This window comes from Perca fluviatilis, chromosome 24 (genome assembly GCF_010015445.1).
Source record: "Perca fluviatilis chromosome 24, GENO_Pfluv_1.0, whole genome shotgun sequence".
In the NCBI taxonomy this organism is placed as follows: Eukaryota; Metazoa; Chordata; class Actinopteri; order Perciformes; family Percidae; genus Perca; species Perca fluviatilis.
In genome coordinates, this window is record NC_053135.1 from 15,019,001 (window position 1) to 15,045,115 (window position 26,115).

At 40.4% G+C, this 26,115-nt stretch overlaps 1 protein-coding gene across 1 annotated transcript; it reads left to right on the top strand.

Annotated features, from left to right (window-relative positions):
- The first annotated feature begins 9,837 nt into the window (after positions 1-9,837).
- On the top strand, positions 9,838-23,444 carry LOC120554227 (zinc finger protein 501-like). The gene is made up of 2 exons (XM_039792984.1): positions 9,838-10,001; positions 21,036-23,444. The coding sequence occupies exons 1-2, from the start codon at positions 9,938-9,940 to the stop codon at positions 22,448-22,450; spliced, it is 1,479 nt and encodes a 492-aa protein (XP_039648918.1). The 5' UTR covers positions 9,838-9,937; the 3' UTR covers positions 22,451-23,444.
- The last annotated feature ends 2,671 nt before the right edge of the window (positions 23,445-26,115 follow it).

A 26,115-nucleotide genomic window follows, 5' to 3' on the forward strand; every position in this document is an offset into this window, starting at 1 on the left:
TGACCCTCAATCTGGGAGTGACCACGAGCAAAAGATGGCTCAGGCTTACTGCTCTATTAGACAATGGCTTGTCATGAAGGAGGACGACATCATCACCAAGTAGCTGAAGCGCTTCAGACAATACATTCTCGATAGAGAGGTAGGTTAAGGTGACTTCCGGTGACATCCGTGATCGCAATGGTCGCTCAGGGCTAGAGCTCCTCAGCCACCTCCGTATTTTCATTGAAAAACCAGGTCTATTTGTTTCGTTTGTTACCACAGTGACTCAGTGAAATGCCTGCAGGAGCAAAAAAGCAGGTCTCGTTGTTTACCCGGACACAGAAATCTGCCAACATGGCAGCAGCTAACATGGCTACTGATGCTAGCGCGGACATAAACATGGAAAACATTACTACAAATTATAGCCAAGGTCTTGGAAAAGCAACAAAATGTGCTTGAATCAGTGGTCCGCAACGCAGTGAAAGAAGCGTTAGCAGAAATTGATACCTCGCTGCAACACACCAGGACAGAGCTTGAGAGGCAGGGTGCTACGGTACGTGATCTGGACGACTGGACAAGACACAGGGGTATAACAGGCAGATGAAAAACATGGTGAATGCCTGTGTTGATGACCAGAAGAAATTTGAGCATAAGCTAGCCGAAAAGGAAGACAGATCCCGACGCAACAATGTACGCATCATTGAGTCTCTACTCAGCACGCTGGGGCAATGCGCTCTTCAGTCGCACGAATGGAGATCCAGCAGAGTCTTCCATAGTGCAAAAGCTGAAGTTCAGAAAAAGATACTCAGCTGCCTACCTGCTGGACTCAAGGAAGGACCGCCTGATGTACTGCCTCATTAAACAGCTGTGGCTTCACCCCAACTGTGGAGCGAAGACTTGTGGGTTGCCGCAACAGCAGGAGGTCGGTGTGGCTGAGTTCATCAGGAGACAGGAGGCCTTGTCGGCCAGAAATATCACCGATCAAGGCCTATCCATCCTACGCCGTCAGTATGAGGTTTTTCCTTTTCCTTGGTGGCGATGTTTGCACAACATGACCAATAGCCACATATTTTACATAAGAAGAGCAAACTATAATTCTACATAAATACGAAGAACACAGACTCGGTTTTACAGGCAAAACGCAATACAGTCGCTGCTTCCTAAAACAGGAGGACAGCTGGCAAAAAAAATTAATAGGCGACGCTGTAGATGTGTACATCACAACGATTATCAATATCACTTCCCCATCAGTCAGGCACAAGATCTGACCATAATTACACTTGTCCTTTCCATAAACTGCCGTTTCTTTAGCCTATTATTTTAGTTGCAACCCTGGCAGTGGAAGCGATCGTGAGAGCAAATAAAAAATATAAAAAACATAACTGAAACAGCTGTGCGCATTACACATGGCTCAAGAAGCCGAGAAATAGCCAATATGTAATATAAATATACCCATCAGGGAATATTAACGGGGTTGTCGGTCTCTAAATGTTTTTTGTATGAGCGCTAGGGGTGGGGGAAAAAATCAATACAGCATAGTATTGCGATATTTTTCGTGGCAATACTGTATCGATACACAGACGCCAAGTATCGATCTTTTATGATATATGTGTTGGTCAGTCTGTCTGCTGACAATCCCCATTTTGCAACAATACAATTGAAGGGAGATGAACAAACAGAGAAATGTATCTTTTTAGATAAAACAAATGTTGACAAAATTGTCCTTTGGGGACATCATTTGAAATTGGGAAAAATTTAAAGTTGGAAAAAAGGTAATAAATTGCAATATATCACAGAATATTGCAATATGTTTAAAATCGCAATAATATTGTATCGTGACATAAGTTTCGGGATGATATCGTATCGTGATGCCTCTTCTGATTCCCACCCCTAATGAGCGCACCCCTCTCTCTCCTCGGAAATTTGTGTTACTTGTGCTTATTTATTTTTTATGTATTATTATTTTATTGATTTTATTTTTTAAGTACTTGAATATACCTGGATTATTTTATAATATAATATAATAATGTTTTATTATTTTGTAATTAATTAATTTAAATTAATTTAATTGATTGGATGAACTATAATTTGCCTAAAGATGATTATTTTGTATTTTTGTCTGTCTGATTGAATGCTTGTGTTAAAAAATAAATCAGACGTTACTCAACAGTTACTCAGTACTTGAGTAGTTTTTTCACCAAGTACTCTTTTACTCTTACTCAAGTAATTATTTGGATGACTACTAGTCATATTATTCTGAAGTAACAGTACTTTTACTTGAGTAAAATGTTTGGCTACTCTACCCACCTCTGGTCACCGGCAAGGTCAATAATCTACAAAAGGAAGAGGGCAGAGCACAGTGGCGCTAACCAAGAAGCCCCTGTTAGGCTGTACATTTGTGCGCTGTGTGGCCTACCGACACAAGGTCACAAAAAATACAAAAACAAAAATTGTGAGAGCACAAAGTCATCCCCCTCAAAAAAACTTTGAGACATTTGAAGAATTTCAAGAGGCAGTGGACCATGTTTTGGTTGTAAATAGTGTACATAGTTTTGCTGTTCTATATTACTGTTAATGTTCTACACTTGTTGTGTTCCCCTGTGCTGTTTATTAGCTACACTGTGGTGTTGTGTTCTTATCGAGAACAACCAACTTGTATATAGTTTTGCTGTTCTATTAGATTAGATTATATTCAACTTTATTGTCATTGTGCAGACCTCGACACTTACAGTCAATCACGGCCCCTCCGGTCCTCTGACAAGGTTCAGAATGCCGAATGCCGCACCAGATTCTGGACCTTTTGAGACAGAGCCTTCTGTGCTGAATAAAAGCACATCTAAGCACATATATGCACTGAGGCCTTTGGCCCCTAACCCTCCTTTTTGTTTTTTGTAAGGTCCAAATGGGTATCTTGATATAAATCTAAGTTTTTTTTTTTTTTATCATTACCACCAAAGGGGGAGGGGAGAAATGGACTTTTTTTGCATGAGCCTTTCTCTCTCAGCTCCTACCATTATATAATTTTGTCTGCTGTACACCTGGCTGTCTTATAGGCTATATTAGCCCTCCTACACAATCTGGATTGTGGTCATAAAATCTACATTTTATAACTTATTCCCTGTTATATATTGTTCTTAACGTATATTATTTCTTTTCTGGTTTGTCAAGAAATTCTAATTCTATTATGTTAACATTCTTGTCTTTTCATAGTCATAGTTAATAATTAAAGGTCCCATGGCATGAACATTTCACTTTATGAGTTTTGTTTAACATTAATATGAGTTCCCCCAGCCTGCCTATGGTCCCCCAGTGGCTAGAAATGGCGATAGGTGTGAACCGAGCCCTGGGTATCCTGCTCTGCCTTTGAGAAAATGAAAGCTCAGATGGGCCGATCTGGAATCTTGCTCCTTATGAGGTCAGAAGGTGCAAGGTTACCTCCCCTTTCTCTGCTTTGCCCGCCCAGAGAATTTGGCCCAACCATGAGAAAGAGAGCTTTCATGGCTTTCAAACGAGCAAAGTGGCAGTTGCTCAAGGCCACACCACCACTCTCTACCTTGCCACCCCTTCTCTCCTCCTCAATAGCTACAGACACAGAAATGGCACATACTAAGGAAAACTCATTGTTGGACTGGCTCTAGTGGCTGTAATTCTACACCTAGGCTGAATTTCGGGAAAGAGGCTTCAGATAAAGTATTACCGTACGTACACACCGCCGCTGACTTGAGCTGCAAAGAAGCTCTGGCCGCCCTGTCGAGGACGCTTGTCAAAAAGTACGGGGAAGCTGTTTGATGCTTTGGCCGCTCTGACGTAGCAGCATTCTTCGATCACGTTCAACACACGATAGAAGACAAAGCAGAAGCAGCCACTGCACGGCCAGTACACCGACACTAGAAACCTTTTATAAATTACATAAGGACAGAATTTGTATTGTTTGTTGGTCGCAGCGGTGTCTGTTAGCAGTTAGCTCGCTCGTTAGCCGCTGAACCGCAGCAGAATACAGGCAGAGCGAGCAGCCGCCAGCTGTTGATCCGTGCAGGAATTCACCGTGAGCGGACTGTTTAGAGACCATATGATGGCAGGTAACGTTAACTGGTCCCTATACGCAAACAACGTCATATCATAAATGATAGGGGAACCCAGCAATGGCGATTATGAGATTTTCCTCCATTTTCATGGAACTAATGTCTTGGTAGGAACAAAAGTTTACATCGTAAATTTCTCCGGAATCAGCCAGCACGAAGGACGTCTATATTCCGATTGGTTGCTGCCGTTTGCCGCTGCTTGCCGCCGAACCGCGTCATAGCTCATTACCATGAAGTTTTCCAAAGTTCAACTTTCTGATTGATGCTCTGGACGCTCAAAACGCCCAAAACGCGACGCCGACAGCTTCCATTGAAAATGAATGACTTCCGGTATCTTTAGAAGCTCAAGTCGGCGGCGGTGTGTACGTACAGTTAGGGGACCACTAAGGTCTATATAAAAGCATCCAATGAGCACCATGTCATGGGACCTTTAATAATAACCTATTGCACTGTTCAATCCCTGCACTGTTCTCTTTTGCACTACCACCATTGCACACAGTCTACCATAGCACCTTTAACTCTTTAAATTTCTGTGAGTGATTTTTATAACTCTTTAAATTTCTGAGTGATTTTTATGTCTGCGAGATATATGTGTGTATGTGTGTTTGTTGTGTTATGGTTGTCTAAGCTACTGGCTGCCTAAAATGTCCCTCGGGATGAATAAATCTATCTATCTCCAGTCAGTGCCCTTGATCAAGGCACTGGCTCAGATCTGGAGTTGGTCCCTGGGCTGCCCTCTGCTCCCTTGAGGGATGGGTTAAGTGCAGAGAATGAATTTTGCTATGTATGTGTATGTGACAATACAAGTACCTTTACATGTTGTATATATTTTGCTATTCTATTTCCATGTTCCATTGGAACCCCCTCCATTGTCATGTTCTACAACTCTTCTGTTATTTGGAACATTTTGTTCTCTACACTTTGGTCCTATGTTTTGCATTTGTTGCATTCCCATTTCATGCACTTTATATTTTAAATAAAGTGGTCAGTGCTAAAGCGAGTTGTGGAGTGTCTATTAATGAATGCAACAATGAGGGTGTACATTTACCAGAAAAAGTGGACAAAAGTCCAAGAATAATTGCAGGTAAGGACATATACGAAGGTACCTATAGTAACCCCTTTAAAGCCCCAGTGTGCAACGTTTGTAGTTGTTCATTATCAAAATCTGTATTGCCCTTCACAAACTTGTCCTTTTTCATGAATATTGACCACCACCATCAATTCCAAGTATTCCTATTAGCTTGGAATTTTACATTTGCGCTTGCATGAACTGGGGTAGACACTCCATAATGATGCGCCATCTTGAAATACGTTAGCCGGTAGCCAATGTAACCTGATTTGTACAGGTCCTATCCCCTGACCAATCGGCTATCCTAACCTTAACCACTCAAGGTAAAATGCATAACCCCAACCAATCAAGCTGCTTCGTAGGGCGGGTCTTGGTGTGGCCATAGTGGGATTCGTAATTTTGCTTCCCAGCCCCGGCAAGTTTGAAGAAGGAAACATGGAGGACCACACGTATTCAAAATCCAAATTTCAGGAACAGGAGTCTTCTTCTTCTCCCAGAAAAAGAAAACGGATATTGAAAAGAGCAAGAGATCGGCATCATCAGAAAAAAGAGTGAACATTGGAGCTGCTTTGGAGGCACTCACCAAATCCCAACTAGTTAATTATCCTCTGGACCGCTGCAGTCTCCTTTTCTTTCTCTGTCCTTTCCGTCGGGTGCGTGCCTGCTCGTAGTGTCCGCGCCACTCTCTGACATGAACTCATGGATGTATTAAGAGAACAAATTAACTCCAACAACGACGGCTGATAGACGGCCTTTTGTACACCTTCGCTTTTTGAAGAGTGAAGGCTACCGTAGCTGCAATACTGCGTGGCGAGAGAGAGTTGATTACGATATATGATCTCAACGCTAGATGGGAGTAATTCTTACACAATGTAGCTTTAAATCAGTCTCCCACTAGTCATAGGGCCCCTTATAGAAATACTCAAGTGCCATAATGAATAAATGGCTTCTAGGAGAAAAATGATAAATGTTCTCACATGTTTGAATAAACACAATTACTTTATTGCAAGCCATACTTGGAAAACAAAACAGTACAGGGACAGAATGGCATATGAAAGCTTGGAAAAGCATGCATTAAATAAAACCATTTAAAATATTACATTTACAATTAAAGCCCACCCCTTGAAAGATTGACATGAATGTGGGCAAATGCAAATATGTTGTCATCAAACAGCATCCTTCCATGCATCCATACAAAAGACTAATTTAATCAGGTGTGTAATATCTCCAAATATGAACTATATGGCCAAATAAAGTCAACAATCTCCTTGAAATATGTGTGTTGATATCCCATCATGCACCTCACCTCAATTCTTCAATTCTTCTGTCTTTCTGACAGCTAGAGAAGGAGAGGAGAGAGGAGACACAAGACTGTTTACTATTTTTTCCCTTGTTAACTCTCATCCAATCACACACAGAGTTTGTACCCTCAGAGCCCTACGGGATTGTCCACGACGTCACACGGCACCTCTGATTAATATTTAGATTATTTAATGAAACTTTTATCGATCTTCTTACCGTTTTTTCCAGCTAGAAGCTAAGAAGCTAGCCGTCATGGGGGTGTCTTTGTTGTCTTCGTAGCCTTTCCAGAAGGTTTTCTATCCAGCCTGGAACTTGTGCATCTTTTCGGAGTTGTTCAGCAATAAATCCAAATGCTTACATCCAAGATTTATCCACTTGATGTCCGTAATTTATCAGTTTTCCGTCATTTCTGCCGCTAGCTCTGTGCTACCGGCTGCTACAGTCTAGCATAAATCTCCCATGATGCTTTGCAAGACTGTTTTGACGTTTTTCAACCAATGGGAAGGCAGGTCCATCACACAAAGAGTATATAGTCGAAAAGAGAGTTCACTCCAGGAAAAAAGAGCGAGAACAAAGAGTAAAGTGAAAAAGAGAGATAACTACGGTCTATGACCGTTCTACAGAGAAGAATGGCGTCACTGTTTAGCTATTTGGGATACATTTGGGCCTTTTTTTGAAGAAATGTAAATAGTTTGTCATTTATATAGTTATAATGTTCATTATGTTTATTTTTGGACTGGATGACTCCAAATATATAGGATAACTGTTTTAGACAACACAAATGCTTGCTGTGTGTGTGATATCAATACATTTGAACATTATTATTTTGATTATTGGCAAAAGCGTCTGGACTTTTTTTGAAAAATGTTATATATTTTGTCAACTATATAAGTTATAATGTTTATTTCTTCACAGTTTGACACCCAAGACATATGGGAACTGATTTAGACAGGAGATTGGCTTAGCTTTTATTGTTCTGTGTGATATCAATAAATATCTGTGAGATAAATTTTCCGTTTTATTTATTTATTTGTTTTTAAGGTCATACAACCTTTTTTTACTTTCAATTGACCTCACTACAGCTCAAATATTCTAATAGCCCAGTTTTTCCGGAAAAAAATGATGTACATTGATTGACTATAGACAACAGTGTTGATGTTTTACAAGCTTTTTAAGAAAATAAAACCAGACGGAAAAGGAATTGTAAAAATGGCCTTAGGTTCCTGGACGTTAAGTCTACATCAAAATTTGTAGCTCGTACGGTCTGAGGGCCGTTCACAGGGGTCAGCATAACCAGGTTGCAATGGTTAAGCCCTGCCCTGGGTGAACCACCTTCTTGATCATAGTGTCTCAGTGGATTGCTGGGATATGCACAACAACGGAAATATAAGGGATTTGGTTGTAAATGATAACTAGAACTGCAAGCAGTTATGACGGGGTCCAAGCCACCGATGCCACCCGCCCCCGACGCCCAGGGGAGTGTGCGAAAGCAGAACCCAAAGCCTGAGGGTGGGGAGGCAAACGTCGGTAAATATCGAGAGGTGTGAGCCGCGCGGTCTGCGGTACATTGCCGTTGCAAATGTAGTGGTTAACAGTTCATCTCCATGCATATACAGACTACCTTTAACAATTCTCTACAATAAACAAACTTCTTAACCCCCCTGACCACAGGGGACAGCAGAGAGAAATGAGAGAGTGACTGAGAGGGTGGAGGCAGGTGTGGTGGTTGAAGGAGCAGGGGAGGTGGTCAAGTTGTTGTAAATGGTGTCATAGGCGCAGATTTATGTTTTCCTCCATGGGTGCTCACAGGCGCACGCGGCCCCTTTAAAAAAATAAAAAAGTAGTCAAAAATTGTTTGCATTTCAGAACTTTAGGAAATGGACAGCGGCCGACACGAACATACTCTTAACTCGACAATAAAGACGTAAAGTAGGCTTTCAACGCAACAGGTGAGCGCCACTCACAAATACAGATAGGATTGGAAATGAAAAGTTTAACTGACATGTAACCGCGATCACATGTTCTTTGCTGATAACATTTAATTTGGCCGAGATAAGATATGATATGTGTGTGGTAGCTAGCTAGGAAAATTTGTTTGGTCATCAACTGCGCATACTTTAACGTAGCAAAATTCTTTGAATAACTTTTGGTCAGGTCCATTTGGAGATGCTATCTACCAGATTTCGTGCAGATCGGTCGCACGGCATAGGACGAGTTCTAAAAAATTGGTTTTGCGCATTGCGCGATATTTTGAAAAAACTTGGCCGTGGCCTATATCATGTGATTCAGCTTGATTCAAGGAACACGTGGATGTAAGGATTTCTAATGTGTGATGTGTAATGTGGGAGTTAAAGGCAAAAAAACATTATAGCGCCACCTAGTGGTCCACATGTGAAATTTTTGGTAGGTGTGGTCCATGACCCATTGTCCATCTACACTGTAAATTTAAAGTTGTTCACATTAGTGTAAGTGGTAAATTTAGACTTGGGTCCCATAGGCCACGCCCACTTTGACCCCTCAGTACCCCACTCTAGGGTTGACCTCAGGAGTGGCCCCCCACCATGTACGGTTTAGGCTGTAGCGGGAGTTTTACGCGAGAAGAATAATGGAGGACAATAATCTTTAGAAAAAACAATAGGGTTCCACAGCCCTGCTGTGCAAACCGCGTAGCTTTTTCTACTGCAGTTTTGTCCATCTTCGGGCTTGGACCCCTAATGAAAGGTGAGGCCAAATCTTTAATAAGAGAAGCAGTGAAGGGTTCATGGCAGAAGAAGTGGGACAGAAACTAAAGGGAGACACTATTACGGCATAAAGAAATAATTTAACGTGATGGTTTTCAAAGGAAAATGCAGAAGAGAGGAAGTGATTTTCTCAATATTGAGATTCGGACATACTCTACTGGATTAAAAGCAGGTCTTTATTTAATACAGGTCTGTATGTTAATGTATGTAGGCCTAATTTAATTGAAGATGTTGAACATGTAATTATGAGATGTGGCAAATTTGATTTAGAGAGGAACATCTTGTGTGATAAGATTCATGAATTAGAAAAAAGCTGGACTGGCATTTGGAAGGGATTTTAGGGAGGAGTGGAAAACTAGGGAATACTGTTTGTGTATTCAAAATAAAGTATAATTTCTACCATACATTACTATATTTTTGTATGCGACAAGACTTTTGTCCAAGCCTAATCTGACCTTTCTGTCCTAATTCAATGATAAAACTCAATGAATGATACAAGACTTTATTTTGGTATAATAAGCATATATATATATATAAACCTAAAAATGTAACATTGGGAAGCCTGGAGTTACACACTCCGCTACAGGAGGTGGCGGTATACACCTTAATACGTTGGTTTGTGAACTGCCATGATTCAGAGAAGAAGAAGAAAAAAACAGGAAGAAGTTCATATGTTACCGACCCAGAGCAGTCAGCGCAGAGAAGCCGTACACAGAAATAAAGGCAGAATATCCAATGCTTTAGTTTAGTTTAGTTAATCAGAGATGGACCGGCGCCGGAAACAGCTGGTGGGGGTTTTAAAAACTGAAACGGAACTGCGAGGAGAAGGTTTGTTTAGGTTTTTATACCGCTTTCCTAATGATGCCAAGCTAACGTTAGCTGAACCATCCATACACAGCATGTAGTCGTAGCTTACGGAGCCCCCGGAAGGGTAACGGCGAGATTTCTTTTTGAAGGGACTACTTTTACATTACCTCGCAAGATGTTCTGCGTTCTCACACGTTGTTAGTGCGTTCCATTTGTAGTCGGAAGTCGGATTTGCCGATGTCAAAGTCGGAAACACGCCCCCCTGACTTCGGATTTCCGAGCTCGGAACTCGGACACCCCCGAGCTAAAAATCCAACATGGCTGCTCCGTGCATCAACAGTTGTGAAAGCTGTAGTAACATACTCCTCCTTTCTGAAATCATAGAAACCAAGAAGCATATTTTTGAGGGGGTGAAGGAGAAATCAACAATGATATGTGCTTGAATGAAACAAAGGGCATCAGACCAAAACCTCACAGTATGAGCACAATTCCTAAATAGATGCAGAGCAGTTTCAGGCATGAAGGAGCAATCAGTATCAAAGTCAATTTTTAAGCAGTGGTCTAGTCTACGTGATACGCAGGTATACGCAGCATACCCACTAAGAAAGCTTCAGGATTTCCATATACCCACTTAAAAATGCCCAATGACACGCAACAACATACTTTCCATTATAATTTTAATATATTTTGAAATGTCATCTGTGTTTTTCTTCTTCACCGTAAATTGGTGCATAAAAGTGTGTCAGAATGCATGATATGAAGTCGTTGATGGGGCCTGGTCCAATCAGGGGCCCGCATCACTGGAAGACATTGATTGACAGCCAGGGCTCCCTATCGCGCAGCCACTGACCAAGCGGGAGGGAGAACGGGTCAAATTCATTTCCTTGTTTATGTTATGAAGATGAGACGTGTATGTGACTCGAACATCTCACATTTACCAAAAAAACATACAGCAAAAGACAGTGCAACACTTTTCAGACCATCCTGCCAACATGTATACATTGTAACATCAATGTACGCTGTAACGATTTTTCACTCTTAAGTCTCTGAAAGTTGCTGCTGTTTCATCTTGTCAGCTGTCTGCAACGGGCGGGCCTGTTGCTCCGTTTCCCCCGCGACTCACACACACACACACACACACACACGCAGGAAAAAACGCAGATGAGACCTACAGGATGACCTAAATTGAGGACAGCTACTTTATTGTAAGTGCAATGATAAGTTAAAGTCCAATAAGTACTTTATTAAACCGTAGGAATGTGATTCCCAGCCCAGGATAGGAAATTAACTAACAATGCAAAGATCAACAAGCCACTGACAGATATGTTCATATTTGATTCATTCAATAAGTTATTATTTTGTGTCTTAAATCCACCAGCCGTTTTCATATTATACCAACATCATCATCCTGAGCCTTTTTGGTAAGGTTCCTAGGAAATCTCAGCCCAGTAATTCATTAATAGTACTAATTATTATTCTCTCCAAAACAAGTTTCCTTTTTATTTATTTTTTCATTTTTAAGAACTATACAAAAAAAGTTGCAAGTTTTTTGCAACAACTCGTGTTATGGTCCACATTCACCAGTGTTTTTGTTGTTGTTGTGGTGCGTGTAGGCTACTCCTGATTTTGTCAGTCATCTCATCTCTTATATGCGGTGGCATAACGAGCCAACACCGGACCCCTATGCAGGATTATCAAGGCGGGCCCCCCCCCACTACAGCACGTGATGACGGCGCAATGTCCACGAGTAGGCTACCATGAATAGGACAGGATAGGATCATAGAGACACAGCAAGTCCTGTTTTGCTTTTTATGGTCAAAAAAGTTAACTTCATGCCTGTGTGTGTGTGTGTATATATATATATATATATATAACCACCCAATGGAAAAAAAAAAAAAAACTCAAAATTCACTGTTTCAAATTATTATGCACAATGGAGTTTCAAAACATTTTATAGGTTGGACAGGGTAAATCCCTATTTGATACCACTAACAAGGATCAGAATAGCGCCACACTTAAACGGTAGTATAATGAGGGTCCCTACATGCAAACCGAAGCATTGAGAAGTTTGTAAGTGTACAGACAGGTTATTACAAAGATAGACTATAAAGACCGTAGCGTTAATGTTTACATGCGGCCGCCATCTTGGGATAGGTTGCGAAGGAATTGTCCCTTAAATGAATGAATAACGAATGGTTATCTAATGATTATTTACTGATTGACTGATTCAAGCACTAATGATTAGTAGGGGTTAGGGTTGGGTACCGAAAACCGGTTCCACTATGGTACCGGTTCCTACGCAAATGGTAGTATTCGGACCGGATTAGAACGCGACTTTCGGAATTTCGAGTGGCGCACGTGCCCGCTCGCGGTGTGAAGCGCGTGTCCGCGCTATTCCCCCGACATGCACTCTACAATCCCTGCTGATAGACGGCTTTTTGTTCACGCTCTGAAACGGACGTAAAAATATCACACTGGCGGTATACACCTTAATACGTCAGGCTACTTTTAAAATGGCATATTTTCCCTCTGCGCTCACCAAAACGGACGTAAAAGCATATTAACCATTCACTGACTGCACGTGATCGCTAGTAAACATTACACTTCCTCTGCTAGTCTATCGCTCAGGACGAGACCCTGTAGTCTTCTAACCGTAAACAAACCGGGAACTATATTCTCAGGCGGAAGAATATAGTACTTGGGCGGAGTGATATGGTCGCAGCAAGCCTGTCTGAGAATATAGTTCCCGGTTTGTTTACAGATAGAAGATGGCTGTGTCTCATATTACGTTGTTTTTTGTACACGCTGTGACTCTACAAATCACAACATGTAAATAGGAACATGTTGGCGTTATTTTGTCACTTTTGTCACAATTCGGAGCAGTAGGCTAGTTGGAAGCAGTTACCTGCCGGATCTGTGCTAGGCTAAGCTAATGCTGGAGCCGTCAGACAGTGTTACAGCACGCACGGAGATGAGAAGGGTATGTATCGACTTGTCTTACTCTGGGGGTTACGGTGAATAAGCTAAATTCACAATAAGTCGGCGTGTTCCTTTAAGATGCTTAACAGTTTAGTCTTTTATAGCAGTTGCAGTAGCAGGTGAAAAACCTTTAAACACAAAGAAAGAAAATATACACATTTCTGGTACCAGATATAAATAACAATAAAATTCATGTTTCTGTAACATTTTAACTCATAGTAACCATTCAATAATTTCCACATTTCACTAAAAACCAGAAAATGCCTAGCGCTGTAACAGTTTTTAGCTTTATATCATGTCAACTTAACTGCTTTTTAACACATTTTTATCATATTTTTCAAACATTTTTAAACCCAATTTTTTAAACATTTTTACAGTACTTTTTACCCATATCTAAAATAGGGCTGGGACGATTCGTCGAGGTCATCGACTGCGTAAATGCATCAACACAAATAATTTGCGTCGACGTGTCACTAAATAAAATAAATAAATAAAACTTGCATGCAAATTAATGAATGTAATGTGGAACTAATGTAATGCGGAACTACTGCTGGATACGCGGGTTCTAGGGACACCTAAACTGTAGCCCCGCCTTAGCTCTGAAGCTAGCCCAGCTTGTCTGCCGACATGCAGTGTTTTTGTCAGGTCGACGGTCGGTCCAGTGAGTGAGTCAGAGATAGCAGCACTAAAGGACGAGTATGGCGAGTGGTTGGGACCCACAAGAGTTCCCCGCTGGCCTCTTTAAGATCGCAAGTTTGGCAAAACTTCGAGACTGTACGCCTGCAGCCTGGAGCCTCCCGTGTCATGTCCTCTTGTCTAATACCGTCCCCGCCTCGAAAACTTCGGTCTTCGGGTCAGTTCCAGTAGTAGGCTACAGGCGAGAGAGTGGTGGATAAGACGAGGACTGTGTGTCGGCGTTGTTCAGCAGTTGTTGGGTATGTGAGTGGAAATACATCAACCAGATGTGCCAATCACTGGAACAAGACAAAATAAAAACTGTCCAACTCCTCTCTACAGTGCTTAACCAGCCTTTAGATACAAATCATTTCAAGTTAAATTAAAGGGAGAAGAGCTTGGTTGTTAAACAAGAGCTTATTCATTATTTTACTGTTAAAAAAAGCAAATCCAGGCTACTCTTTTTGCACTTGCTCGGTTTACTTTAAGTTTTTATTTTTTTATTCCTCCTGAAAGTGACTTTATTTTGTGGTTGGATTGATAACCTTTTAATAAATAGAGATTTGAACCTTATTGAAATTTGTTTTGTGTAAATTGTTAATAATTGAGCAATTGGAAAATAATCGCTAATTGAAAAATGTATCGTTAGATTAATCGAAAAATGTATCGTTATATTAGTCGACTAATCGAAAAAATAATCGCTACATTAATCATTTAAAAAAGAATCGTTTGGGACAGCCCTAATCTAAAAGTAGTATTTAAACATTTTATCGTACTTATTTTACCATATTTAAAATGCAATTATTTAAACCAACACCATTACATAACATCAAAAGCATTAGGCTATAAATTAGCTCATATTAGCCCTTTATCTCACCATGTTTGCTACAAAACCGGAGGAAGATTGCACTTTTAACAGTTACCAAACACTACTTCCACCCAATGCTTAGTTAACAAACACCAACAATAGTTGAAACACATTTTCAATCAATACGGTAAGCAGACAAGTCTCCCAGACAAAGGGTTAAGTGACGTTGGAGTCTCTGTATCACCGACCGTGTGGCTACAGCTAAGCCAATGTTTACAACAGCAGAAGCGGTCTTTAGCAGTCTCAGTTCATTCAGAGCTAGGTTTCTTACCGGCTGCCATTCGGGTGCTATAGATCATCAGTTCCGCATGCTTTTGCTGTTAGCCGCTCGTCAACTAATGTTCCTCTTTACTTCCGGTGTGGGGTCTCCTTTTTAAAGCCCCGGGCGAAAACCCACTGAATGGCTTCAACTAAGAAAACAAGTAGCTAAAACAACAGTGGAAGCAGCATAAAGTATCCAATTTACGGAGTGGTATTACAGTATTCTTAAGAGTAAGAGGAAAAAAAAAAAAAAGCCAAGAGTTTAACTATTACCTAAACTGTGCTTCTTGATATTAAGCTGACTTGACTAAATGTCATTCCTGGAATCATCAATGATGGCAAAAGAGCCTCCAGGATCCTGCCCTCCTTCCTAGCTTTTTCAACCAAAGGCCACAGCTTGTTCCTGGCGTCTTTTGCGTCTTGTGGGAGATCTTCAAAGAGCCTTATCTTCAGCAAATCAGACATTCTAGCTTCTCTCCAGACCATGTCCCTCTGAGTGCGGGATGTAAATTGCACAATTATGCGTTTCCTGAATGAGGGCCAAGTCTGTGCGCCATGTCCACCGAGGCGGCAAGCTGGTCAGCAGTATCGGACACTTCATATTTTCCATCATTGCCAGCATGGCTGTGTTAGTAACTCACGCAGTCGCTGTTTGGTTTGGACTTCATAGTAACAGGGCTCCGAACAGGTGTTGCCGGTAAATGAGTCATTCCTTTTTCTTCAGGTTGCGTTTCAAAGCTTTTCTTGGCGTAGTTATGCATTGCATGGCAAATATTCTCGTCCACTTCCATTTCCATTTATAATGCAATGTGCTAACATCCATGTCGGTAACGTTAGGTTGATTTCAAAGTCGAAGAATAGAAGTAACGTTAAAAGTTCAGTTTTCGTGTTGTTTTGATGAACAAAGTTAGGTTACCTCCGTTGTAGATCAGTTAAACTTCACCTATTGCATTTTGTCATGTCTGTTGCTATGTTTTGCACAGCAAACACAGAGAGATGTTACTGTGGCGCCATCTTGCGCGTGCTCCATACTTTGTTACAAGTAGTCTAACAGTCCTGCATTGTAAAATGTTAGTTAAGTAAAAGTATGTAAGTATCATCAGGAAAATTTACTTTTAAAGGTAAAAAAAGGTAAGAAAATGTATTAAAAGTGAAAGTACTCAATGCAGAAAAACGATCAAAACAGTTCTGTCAATAAACTAAGTGTTAAATCGGCTAATCATTTCAGCTGAACTTGTAGGCCTGTATATTGTTGGGTAGTTTAATTTATAATAAAACATAGTATTTTATAAACTACATGCTTTTTGTGTAAAAAAAATTTGTAAAGAACCTAGTAACTAAAGCTGTCAGATTAATGCAGTGGAGTAGAAAGTAGCATGAGAAGGAAATAATCAAAGTACAAGTAGCTAAAATGTGTAGTTAAGTACAGTACTTATTTACAAAAAAAATCAAAACTATAGTTGACGGATAGTTGACGGCGATAGTTGACGGCGATAGTTGACGGCGATAGTTGACAGCGATAGTTGACGGCGATTACGTCATGACAGTAAGCAAAAAAAGAAAATGCATGCAATACAAATCAAATCAGCACCCGTGTATCGTAAAATAATCGAATCACGACAGAAGCATATTGTCCCAGCCCTACTTGTTAATAACTGGGCAGCATTGTTTTGAACTAAACTTAGCACAAAAAGTAAGGAAATTTGTGTTTGGTAGATTATTTCTCTGTGGTAACAATGCTTTTTGCAGACTGATCTCATGAAGTGGCGTATGTGTGACACGCCAATTCGTATGCTGTTATTGGCGTGGTATGAAGATGCACAGTCGCTTTTCAGTGTGTTTATCAACGCCGTTTGGCCTCCATTGACTTACATTGCCTTGCGTTTGCGTGTGAATTGATGCCGTAGCGAGTAGTAGGAAAGGGCGAAACTCCACGTAGGGAGGTTGGTCGGGGTGGTGGATGGGTAAAACTAGAGATGTTCGATACTGCCTAAAACGCTGGTATCGGGAAGTACTGGAGTTTATGCACCGATCCAATACCACGTAATAAAGCCCTAAAGAAAATCTACGTTAAAGTAGTTTATTTTTGTTCTTTTTCCATTATAACTGACTGTCAAACTGGATAATAAAAGAAAGTTCTGTGGCATTCATTGTTTGTTTGTTCATGTTTTAAAGAGTTTAACCTGAGCCAGACCAACAACAAAGATAGAAATCATATCACGTCCAAACAGGGATAGTAGTATACAGTTGTTAAAACATAATAAAATATATGACACACTGGTATCGGATCGGTACTCGCTATCGGCCGATACACAAGTTCAGGTATCGGTATCGCGAAGCAAAAAATGGTATCGGACCATCTCTAGGTAAAACACAGGACTTTCACCCAGGAGACCGGGGATTGCGTCCCACGTGTTTCCTTATCACGTTTTTCTTTTCCTAAACCCAACCCAGTTCTTCTTTTCCTAAACCCAACCCAGTTCTCCTTTTCCTAAATCCAACCCAGTTCTTCTTTTCCTAATCCAAACCGTTTTTTTCTTTTCCCCCGCGTGTGACGTTAAAACCAACCGTAGCCTCACGATAAAACGTAGTCTCGCAATAACACGCCACGTGGCTTTAGAAAGTGGCGTGTATGTTCACGCTGTGATACAGCAGACTGCTGTCTGCTGTATATAGCGTAGATATACACACAGATAGCTCAAAATGCGTACAGATAACAAGCCATTTGGCTTTAGGAAAGTGGCATGTATGTTGACGTGAAGTCATGATGTCATGTTGCTTTTTGGCAATAAATCTTATACCGTTGGAAAGCCTGTTTGATTCCCTTTCAAATTGTGCCCCATTTGTAAGGAACATGCATTTGTGGGATGAGCAGCAGTGCTGAGTATGTGGACTGCGCAATTTAACAATCGATTAATTTCACAAACATTCTTCAACCAGCATTTGTCGCAAGTCAGCCAACGTGGCTGTGTTGGTCACTCTGGCACAAACAGCACGCCCAAGTAGAAAGTGTCAAGAAAAGACTCAAGTAAAGGACAAGTACCTTCAACATTTATACTTAAGTACAACACTTGAGTAAATGTACTTAGTAACATTCTACCACTAGTGTTAAGTTTTTAAATGTAAATACTTTTCTGTGTGAATGATGTTCAGCCAAAAAACAAATGTATTGTATATACATGTGTACCCTTAGGCAATTTTTTTAAAAATAAATTATCAAATAAATTTAACTTAAGTTTTAAATGTTACGTTTTCTTTATATTTTATGCCATTATAACTGTGTTATACTGCTCAAAAAATATTTAGGAGCTATTCCTCCTTCTGGCCATGGTTCTGCTTGTTAATTTTAGACGCAAGACTTACAGAGAGTGGAAAAATGAGCTCACAGTGAGTAAAAATGTCACAGGAGCAAAAAACGCAAAAAAATGGCTTGATTTGCACAGGGTTAACTGAGTTGTTTCTTTTTCCCAGTCAAGATTGTGTTTAGATACACAGTTTACCAAGGTAACCCAGTTAAAAATAAAATAGTTCAACTCACAAATTTTTAAAGCTACGTTTTTCCATTCATTTTGAATGGGGGTAGTACCCCAGTTTGCCACAGGGGGGACACTCCAAAAAACATGCAGCTGGCCCAACCCCACCTCACGCTGTGGTGGCCAATCATGTAACCGGAGATCAGACTTCCCGGTAGGGCTGAGCGATGGGGAGAAAATCAGATATCACAATATTCTTGACCAAATACCTCGATATAGATATTGCGGCGATATTCTAGGGTTGGTGCTTTAACAAAATATCTTCACACTTACATTTTAGATGAATAATCGTCAGTAATGTGGACATAATGTCTAAGTGGGTAAAAGACAAATAATAGAACAGTCTGGTAAGTTCAGAAAAGTACATCACTTTACTGAAATGCAGCCTTTAAAACCAGTAAAAGACAACACTTATGTAATTTCATGATATTTCCACATCCAAAATCTAAGACGATATTTAGTCTCATATCACGATAGCAATATACAGTGCCTTGCGAAAGTATTCGGCCCCCTTGAACTTTTCGACCTTTTGCCACATTTCAGGCCTCAAACATAAAGATATAAAACTGTAATTTTTTGTGAAGAATCAACAACAAGTGGGACACAATCATGAAGTGGAACAAAATTTATTGGATATTTCAAACCTTTTAAACAAATAAAAAACTGAAATATTGGGCGTGCAAAATTATTCAGCCCCCTTAAGTTAATACTTTGTAGCGCCACCTTTTGCTGCGATTACAGCTGTAAGTCGCTTGGGGTATGTCTCTATCAGTTTTGCACATCGAGAGACTGACATTTTTGCCCATTCCTCCTTGCAAAACAGCTCGAGCTCAGTGAGGCTGGATGGAGAGTGTTTGTGAACAGCAGTTTTCAGTTCTTTCCACAGATTCTCGATTGGATTCAGGTCTGGACTTTGACTTGGCCATTCTAACACCTGGATATGTTTATTTGTGAACCATTCCATTGTAGATTTTGCTTTATGTTTTGGATCATTGTCTTGCTGGAAGACAAATCTCCGTCCCAGTCTCGGTGTTTTGCAGACTCAATCAGGTTTTCTTCCAGAATGGTCCTGTATTTGGCTCCATCCATCTTCCCATCAATTTTAACCATCTTCCCTGTCCCTGCTGAAGAAAAGCAGGCCCAAACCATGATGCTGCCACCACCATGTTTGACAATTGGGGATGGTGTGTTCAGGGTGATGAGCTGTGTTGCTTTTACGCCAAACATAACGTTTTGCATTGTTGCCAAAAAGTTTGATTTTGGTTTCATCTGACCACAGCACCTTCTTCCACATGTTTGGTGTGTCTCCCAGGTGGCTTTTGGCAAACTTTAAACGACACTTTTTATGGATATCTTTAAGAAATGGCTTTCTTCTTGCCACTCTTCCATGAAGGCCAGATTTGTGCAGTATACGACTGATTGTTGTCCTATGGACAGAGTCTCCCCCACCTCAGCTGTAGATCTCTGCAGTTCATCCAGAGTGATCATGGGCCTCTTGGCTGCATCTCTGATCAGTCTTCTCATTGTATGAGCTGAAAGTTTAGAGGGACGGCCGGGTCTTCGTAGATTTGTAGTGGTCTGATACTCCTTCCATTTCAATATTATCGCTTGCACAGTGCTCCTTGGGATGTTTAAAGCTTGGGAAATCTTTTTGTATCCAAATCCGGCTTTAAACTTCTCCACAACAGTATCTCGGACCTGCCTGGTGTGTTCCTTGTTCTTCATGATGCTCTCTGCACTTTAAACGGACCTCTGAGACTATCACAGAGCAGGTGCATTTATACGAAGACTTGATTACACACAGCTGGATTCTATTTATCATCATTAGTCATTTAGGTCAACATTGGATCATTCAGAGATCCTCACTGAACTTCTGGAGAGAGTTTGCTGCACTGAAAGTAAAGGGGCTGAATAATTTTGCGCCCCACTTTTTCAGTTTTTATTTGTTAAAAAAGTTTGAAATAGCCAATGAATTTCGTTCCACTTCATAATTGGGACCCACTTGTTGTTGATTCTTCACAAAAAATTACAGTTTTATATCTTTATGTTTGAGGCCTGAAATGTGGCAAAAGGTCGAAAAGTTCAAGGGGGCCGAATACTTTCGCAAGGCACTGTAATATCGATGTATTGCCCAGCCCTACTTCCCGGTGTGTTTTGAGCCATGGTTTGAGGTGGGGTTTGAATCCCGTACAGTAAACGGGGAACATCACTGCCTTTATCGCTGCCACAAGAAAGTTTTAAAACGCTGAGGGTAAAAAATTAAACACAAGCACTGAACTGTCCGGGAGTTTGTGTAATAGCTAAATGTTTCCTGCAACAACAAAGCACTCGCTATGTCTCGCTTGTCTCTTTTCTTTCTCTTGCTCCTTTGAAATAAAGCTGCCTTCTGCTATGTTAAATGTTAAATACGTGACGTCACAAAAAATAGGCTGTTTGTTAAATGACACTCCCACCACCGCACAACCCACAACAAAGCACTGGATCACTTTTTTTTAGTCTGAACATAGCATAAACCATAGCGTTTGCCGTAGCTACCATGGAATCGAGCAGGGCCTCATCAATCCTGATCTGGTGCACCAAGGTTATCCTACCTTCCAGCTCGGTAACTTTCTTTAGAATTTGAATTGGAAAGTTCAAGATAATTGATGTCATTATGATATGTGTCCTTATCAGAGTGAATTTAGTTACCTAGCAAAGTATTGTTAAGATTCACATTAGTGAATGTGTTCTGTCTTTCAGCTTTACCTTCAGATGTCCAGAAAGTGATTGTTGGTGAAGAGCAGGAGTGGAGCTCATGTTTGGACCAGGAGGACACAAAGCCCCCACACATTAAAGAGGAACAGGGGGAAGTCTGGACCAGTCAGGAGAGGGAGGGGCTGGAGGATGCTGATATCACCAAGTTTCCATTTACTCTTGTCCCTGTAAAGAATGAATATGATGAAGAAAAACCTAATTCCTCACAACTTCATGAAAGACAACCGGAACAGATGAAAACAGAAGCTGATGGAGAGGACTGTGGAGGACCAGCACCAGTCAGACGCTCTGATCCAGACAGACATTTACAGCCAGACACTGACAAGACTGTAGACTCTTCTGAACCTGAGACTGATAGGAGTGGTGATTGGAAGGAGACCAAAAAAATTCAGTCAGATTTAAACTCTCTGAATAGTGATCAAATATGTAGTACTGGCGATAAACCATTTAGCTGCTCTGGGTGTGGAAAAAGATTTGGCACCTATAAACACTTGAAGAGACACATGATATCTCATACAGGAGAGAAACCATTTAGCTGCTCCATCTGTATGAAATATTTTGCATTGAGACAACGTTTACAGGCACACATGAGAATCCACACAGGAGAGAAACCATTTAGCTGCCCCACCTGTAAGAAAGCTTTTACAGAGAGCGGAAGTTTAAAGAAACACATGAGAATCCACACAGGAGAGAAACCATTCAGCTGCTCCGTCTGTAAGAAAGCTTTTACAGAGAGTGGAAATTTGTATAAACACATGAGAACCCATAACCGCAAGCCAATTCTGAAGAAATGCATGAGACGCCACACTGGAGAGAAACCATTTAACTGTTCAGTCTGTAAGAAAGCTTTTACACTAGGTGAAAACTTACAGAAACACATGAGAACCCACACAGGGGAGAAACCATTTAGCTGTTCAATCTGTAAGAAAGCTTTTTCCGCGAGCGGAAGTTTACATAGACACATGAAAATCCACACAGGAGAGAGACCATTCAGCTGTTCTGTCTGTAAGAAAGCTTTTTCGGTGAGTGGGAATTTACATAAACACATGAGAACCCACACAGGAGAGAAACCATTTAGCTGCTCAGTCTGTAAGAAAGCTTTTACAGAGAATGGAAGTTTACATAAACACATGAGAATCCACACAGGAGAGAAACCATTCAGCTGCTCCATCTGTAAGAAAGCTTTCACTGTGAGTGGAAGTTTACAGACGCACATAAGAACCCACACAGGAGAGAAGTCTTTTAGCTGCTCAGTTTGTAAGAAATCGTTTATACTGAGTGGAAATTTACATAAGCACATGAGAACCCACACAGGAGAAAAACCATTTAACTGCTTAGTCTGTAAGAAAGCTTTTACAGAGAGTGGAAACTTACATAAACACATGAGAACCCACACATGATAGAAACCATTTAGACGTGTGGAGTAGAGCTTCAGTCAAGAAGGGAGAGCAGAGCTCCTCAGGTGTAAAAACTTTTTAATTTAAAGTTAATGAGGTCTCTAAAAGTGATATTAGATCTAATACTCTGTTGGTCTTTTAAAAAAAAGTCAAATCTAAAATCCAATAATCTTATTTTAGAAATGATTTTGACAGTGTTTAAAAATCAATTGGATTATGAAGTTAATGTTTGGGTGATTAATAACTCAGCCTTGTTCTTGTAGCGTTTGGAGTAAATATCCTTTAGGCAGGGGAGGGTACAATCTATTGTATGTTTACCTATAATCATGCTTTGCAGGGCCTTACCGTACTGTTCTGTGCTGTTTCTGTACCAAGCATGATGAGGTGAAGCTCTTGATGATGTAGGATTAGAAATTCCTCAGTATTTGAGGGGATATCTGGAAGTTCCTCAGGTGTCTGAAACAGTCTCTGCCTTGCCTTTCTCACCACTTAGTCAGTGAACATGAACCAACCAACCAACATGAACTTTTAAGTTTCAATATGTAATACTGACAGCTAGCATTTAATATGGTTACTGCAGTCCAAATTCAAAATACTGGAGAGTCATCTACCCCGTTCCCTCCTCCCCAGCGTCAAAGTTCACGGGGGTTGTCAGGTTGCGGACGTTAAACCCAATGTCCCACAATGTCAATGTTAGCTAGATGCTAGTCTCGCATTGCCAGACATTACTCCACAGGGCAGCGGAGTTGCTAGATGCTGCTATGTTGACAGTTATAAAAGCCGGTGATCTTGCGGAAATCTGTACCCCGGCCGCAAGTTACATTTTATTGGCCAAACGTAACAACAATGGCCGTGACCTTGCAGAGCTTTGTGCCCGACTGACAGCCACCCTTTTTCCGCTTAACGTCACTGCAACAGCCGGTAAAAAGACCCCGACCTCGCAGTCGTCGCTGTTTGTCGGCTACGGCCGCTGAACAGAAGCAGGGAAAGAATTTTGGCGGGGGAGATTTTACTAACCTTACTATTTTACAGACCCTGTTATACAGCTTGTCTTTACACTGCACATTACACTTCACTGCACATTACACCCTAACATACATTGTAGAGAGACTTGTAGAGAATATAAGCTTACCAATCCAATTTTTCAGGCTACAGGGTTGTTTTGCCAAAGTAAAATTGCATGTTTCCATTATTCGGAAGTCAAACTTGCGGTTTCTCTCATATGTCCGTCATGGTGGTTGGCTGTGGCCCGCTTGCCTGGTCTTCCGGTAATGTTAGCGTGTTAGCATGGCGGCGTTTGCACCAGTTAGGATCACTTCACCGACTGTCTCATTTTTTTTGCAAGTAACGTAACTCGAGTATCGAATTTCGTCAGACGAGACGAGACTAAATATGTTCAACGACCTTTTTCCATGACGAAAAGACGAGACGATGACGAGACTGCACCAATGTCCAAAAACGCTGACTATGACTAAATTAACATGCATTATTGTTGACGAAAAAAGACGAGACTAAAATGTTTTGCATAAAATAACTAAGATTAAAATCTCACTTAATTTTTGTCTACAACCGTCTCTACTTTTTCATCATGAGATAGAATATTCAGCTGTTACCGCACTGGTATCTTAATGACCGTTATCTACCGGACTAAGCAATGCAGATTTTGGCTGCGCTTCTCTCTGATGCTCCTAAACATCGCCGCATGTCACCCTAGTTAACACTACACTTTGCAGCAGGTAACGTTAGCCTACCTCCATCCATCCGTCCATCCATGCTCTGCTGGGCCACGCTACATCCTATAACGCCCTGCAGCGCACTGATATGACATGAACTACTACGACTACCATTTGAAGTCACTGTTCCATTATTAATGTGACTATTACTGCCACTGTTCATCACATCCCCATCCGGCCGTTGTCCGAGGTTTCTTCCCAAGAGGGAGTTTTTCCTCGCCACTGTCGCACTGCTTGCTCTTGAGGGAATTACTGTAATTGTTGGGGCTTTGTAAATTATAGAGTGTGGTCTATACCTACTCTATCTGTAAAGTGTCTGGAGATAATTTGTGTTATGATTTGATACTATAAATAAAATTGAATTGAATATCTTTATCTAGCAGCTGGAGTAAACACGGTTAAAATGCTGACAGCTAAACAGTGTAGAAGTTTGTCTGTATTTCACTGTAGAGGATTCCTGTAGCTGCCGTTGTCTGAAAAACAACAGATGTTGCTTTCACTTGAAATTCGCCTAGCCAGCCTCGTGCTGCATTCAAAGATATTGTAAAATACCCTTTTCCCATCCAGTGGTTGTTTTTGTCATTTAACAGGAATTTACTGGTGAAATGAGGCTCGATATTTGGTCGCATTTTACGTACAAAAAATCTGAATGTGTCATAACTATTTGACTGAAATGATTATCAGAAATAATTTATTTAAAAAAAAAAAAAGACTAAAATGTTTTGACTAAAACTTGACTAAGATATATTGAGTTTTCTTTTGACTAAAACTTGACTAACAAAAAAAGATATGTGAAAGACTAAATATGACTAAAACTAACAAGGACATTTGGCACAAGACTAAGACTACGACTAAATAAAAAATAGGTGACAAAATGAACACTAATGCAAGCACATGAATGTTGAAATGACTGAAAATTAATGAAGCTCAAAGCTTACCTGTTTAGGAAGAAATTGGCCAACTCTGCGTCCTTTTGGGCTGTAAGCTGTCTCCGTCTTTTAAATGCATCTCCAATATTTACCGATGTTTTACCACGTCTTTGGTCATGCAACTGTTTAGAAATATGCATATATATGCATTTTTTTTTTTTTAGGTCGGGTAGAATGAATCTATCTCTGTTAATCCAATTTGTTTGGTAGCTGCTACCATCGCTGCAGCCTGTTGTTTTTGCGTGTTTCTTTGTTTAATGTCTGGCAACCCCGGTGTCCAAATGGGCAGTTGAAAACAGCAGACAGGCCAAAATAAAAACAGACATTCTTTCCCGGAATGGATATTTCAAAGTAAAAAATTCTGGTTTTAGCATTGTTGTCAGAGAAGATAGTATTTCAACTTACCATGTTTCCTTAATATCTGATGACATATTGTGGTCATCTTTTGATTAAATACAGTAAATATATTACATATTGGACCTTTAAACAAGTTTATACATTGATGATTCTCCAGGATGTTAGTTATATGTTCTGTTTACTTTGGTTATTTTCTTCAATGTGTCTTAGTAATGATTTTCTTCACACAAAGCCATTCTTACAATTAATATCCTACACAAACACCTGTTTGATCGATCTGCGGTGAAAACCAGACAAAATAAAATAAGATATCATCGTAAATTTGAATGAAGATATATTTGGAAAAAGAAAACTCAAATATGTTCTGTAATTATATTGGCATGTTATGGAATTTATTCAAATAAATAATATGCTAAACAGGAAACATTTTTACAGTGTTTCTGTTTTCGATGCCTCCGTCTGGCAGAGCACGTTGCTTTAATATGGTCATCATATACAGTATCATAGTGTTTTATACAGTGTTTATTTTTATGGCTTTAGATTGTTTTGTTTTTGAATGTTTGTTTTATTAAAGGCATGTTTTAAGCATTGTGAAAGGTGCAACAGAAATAAAGTTTTACTAATTACGTGATCCTTAGCGCAGGACTTT

What these genes read in the sequence shown, in the direction of transcription:
- LOC120554227 (XM_039792984.1), top strand. Translation starts at nt 9,938, where the DNA reads ATGGACCGGCGCCGGAAACAGCTGGTGGGGGTTTTAAAAACTGAAACG. An exon ending in AACGGAACTGCGAGGAGAAG is followed by an intron (nt 10,002 to 21,035) that starts GTTTGTTTAGGT and finishes TCTGTCTTTCAG; the next exon opens with CTTTACCTTCAGATGTCCAG.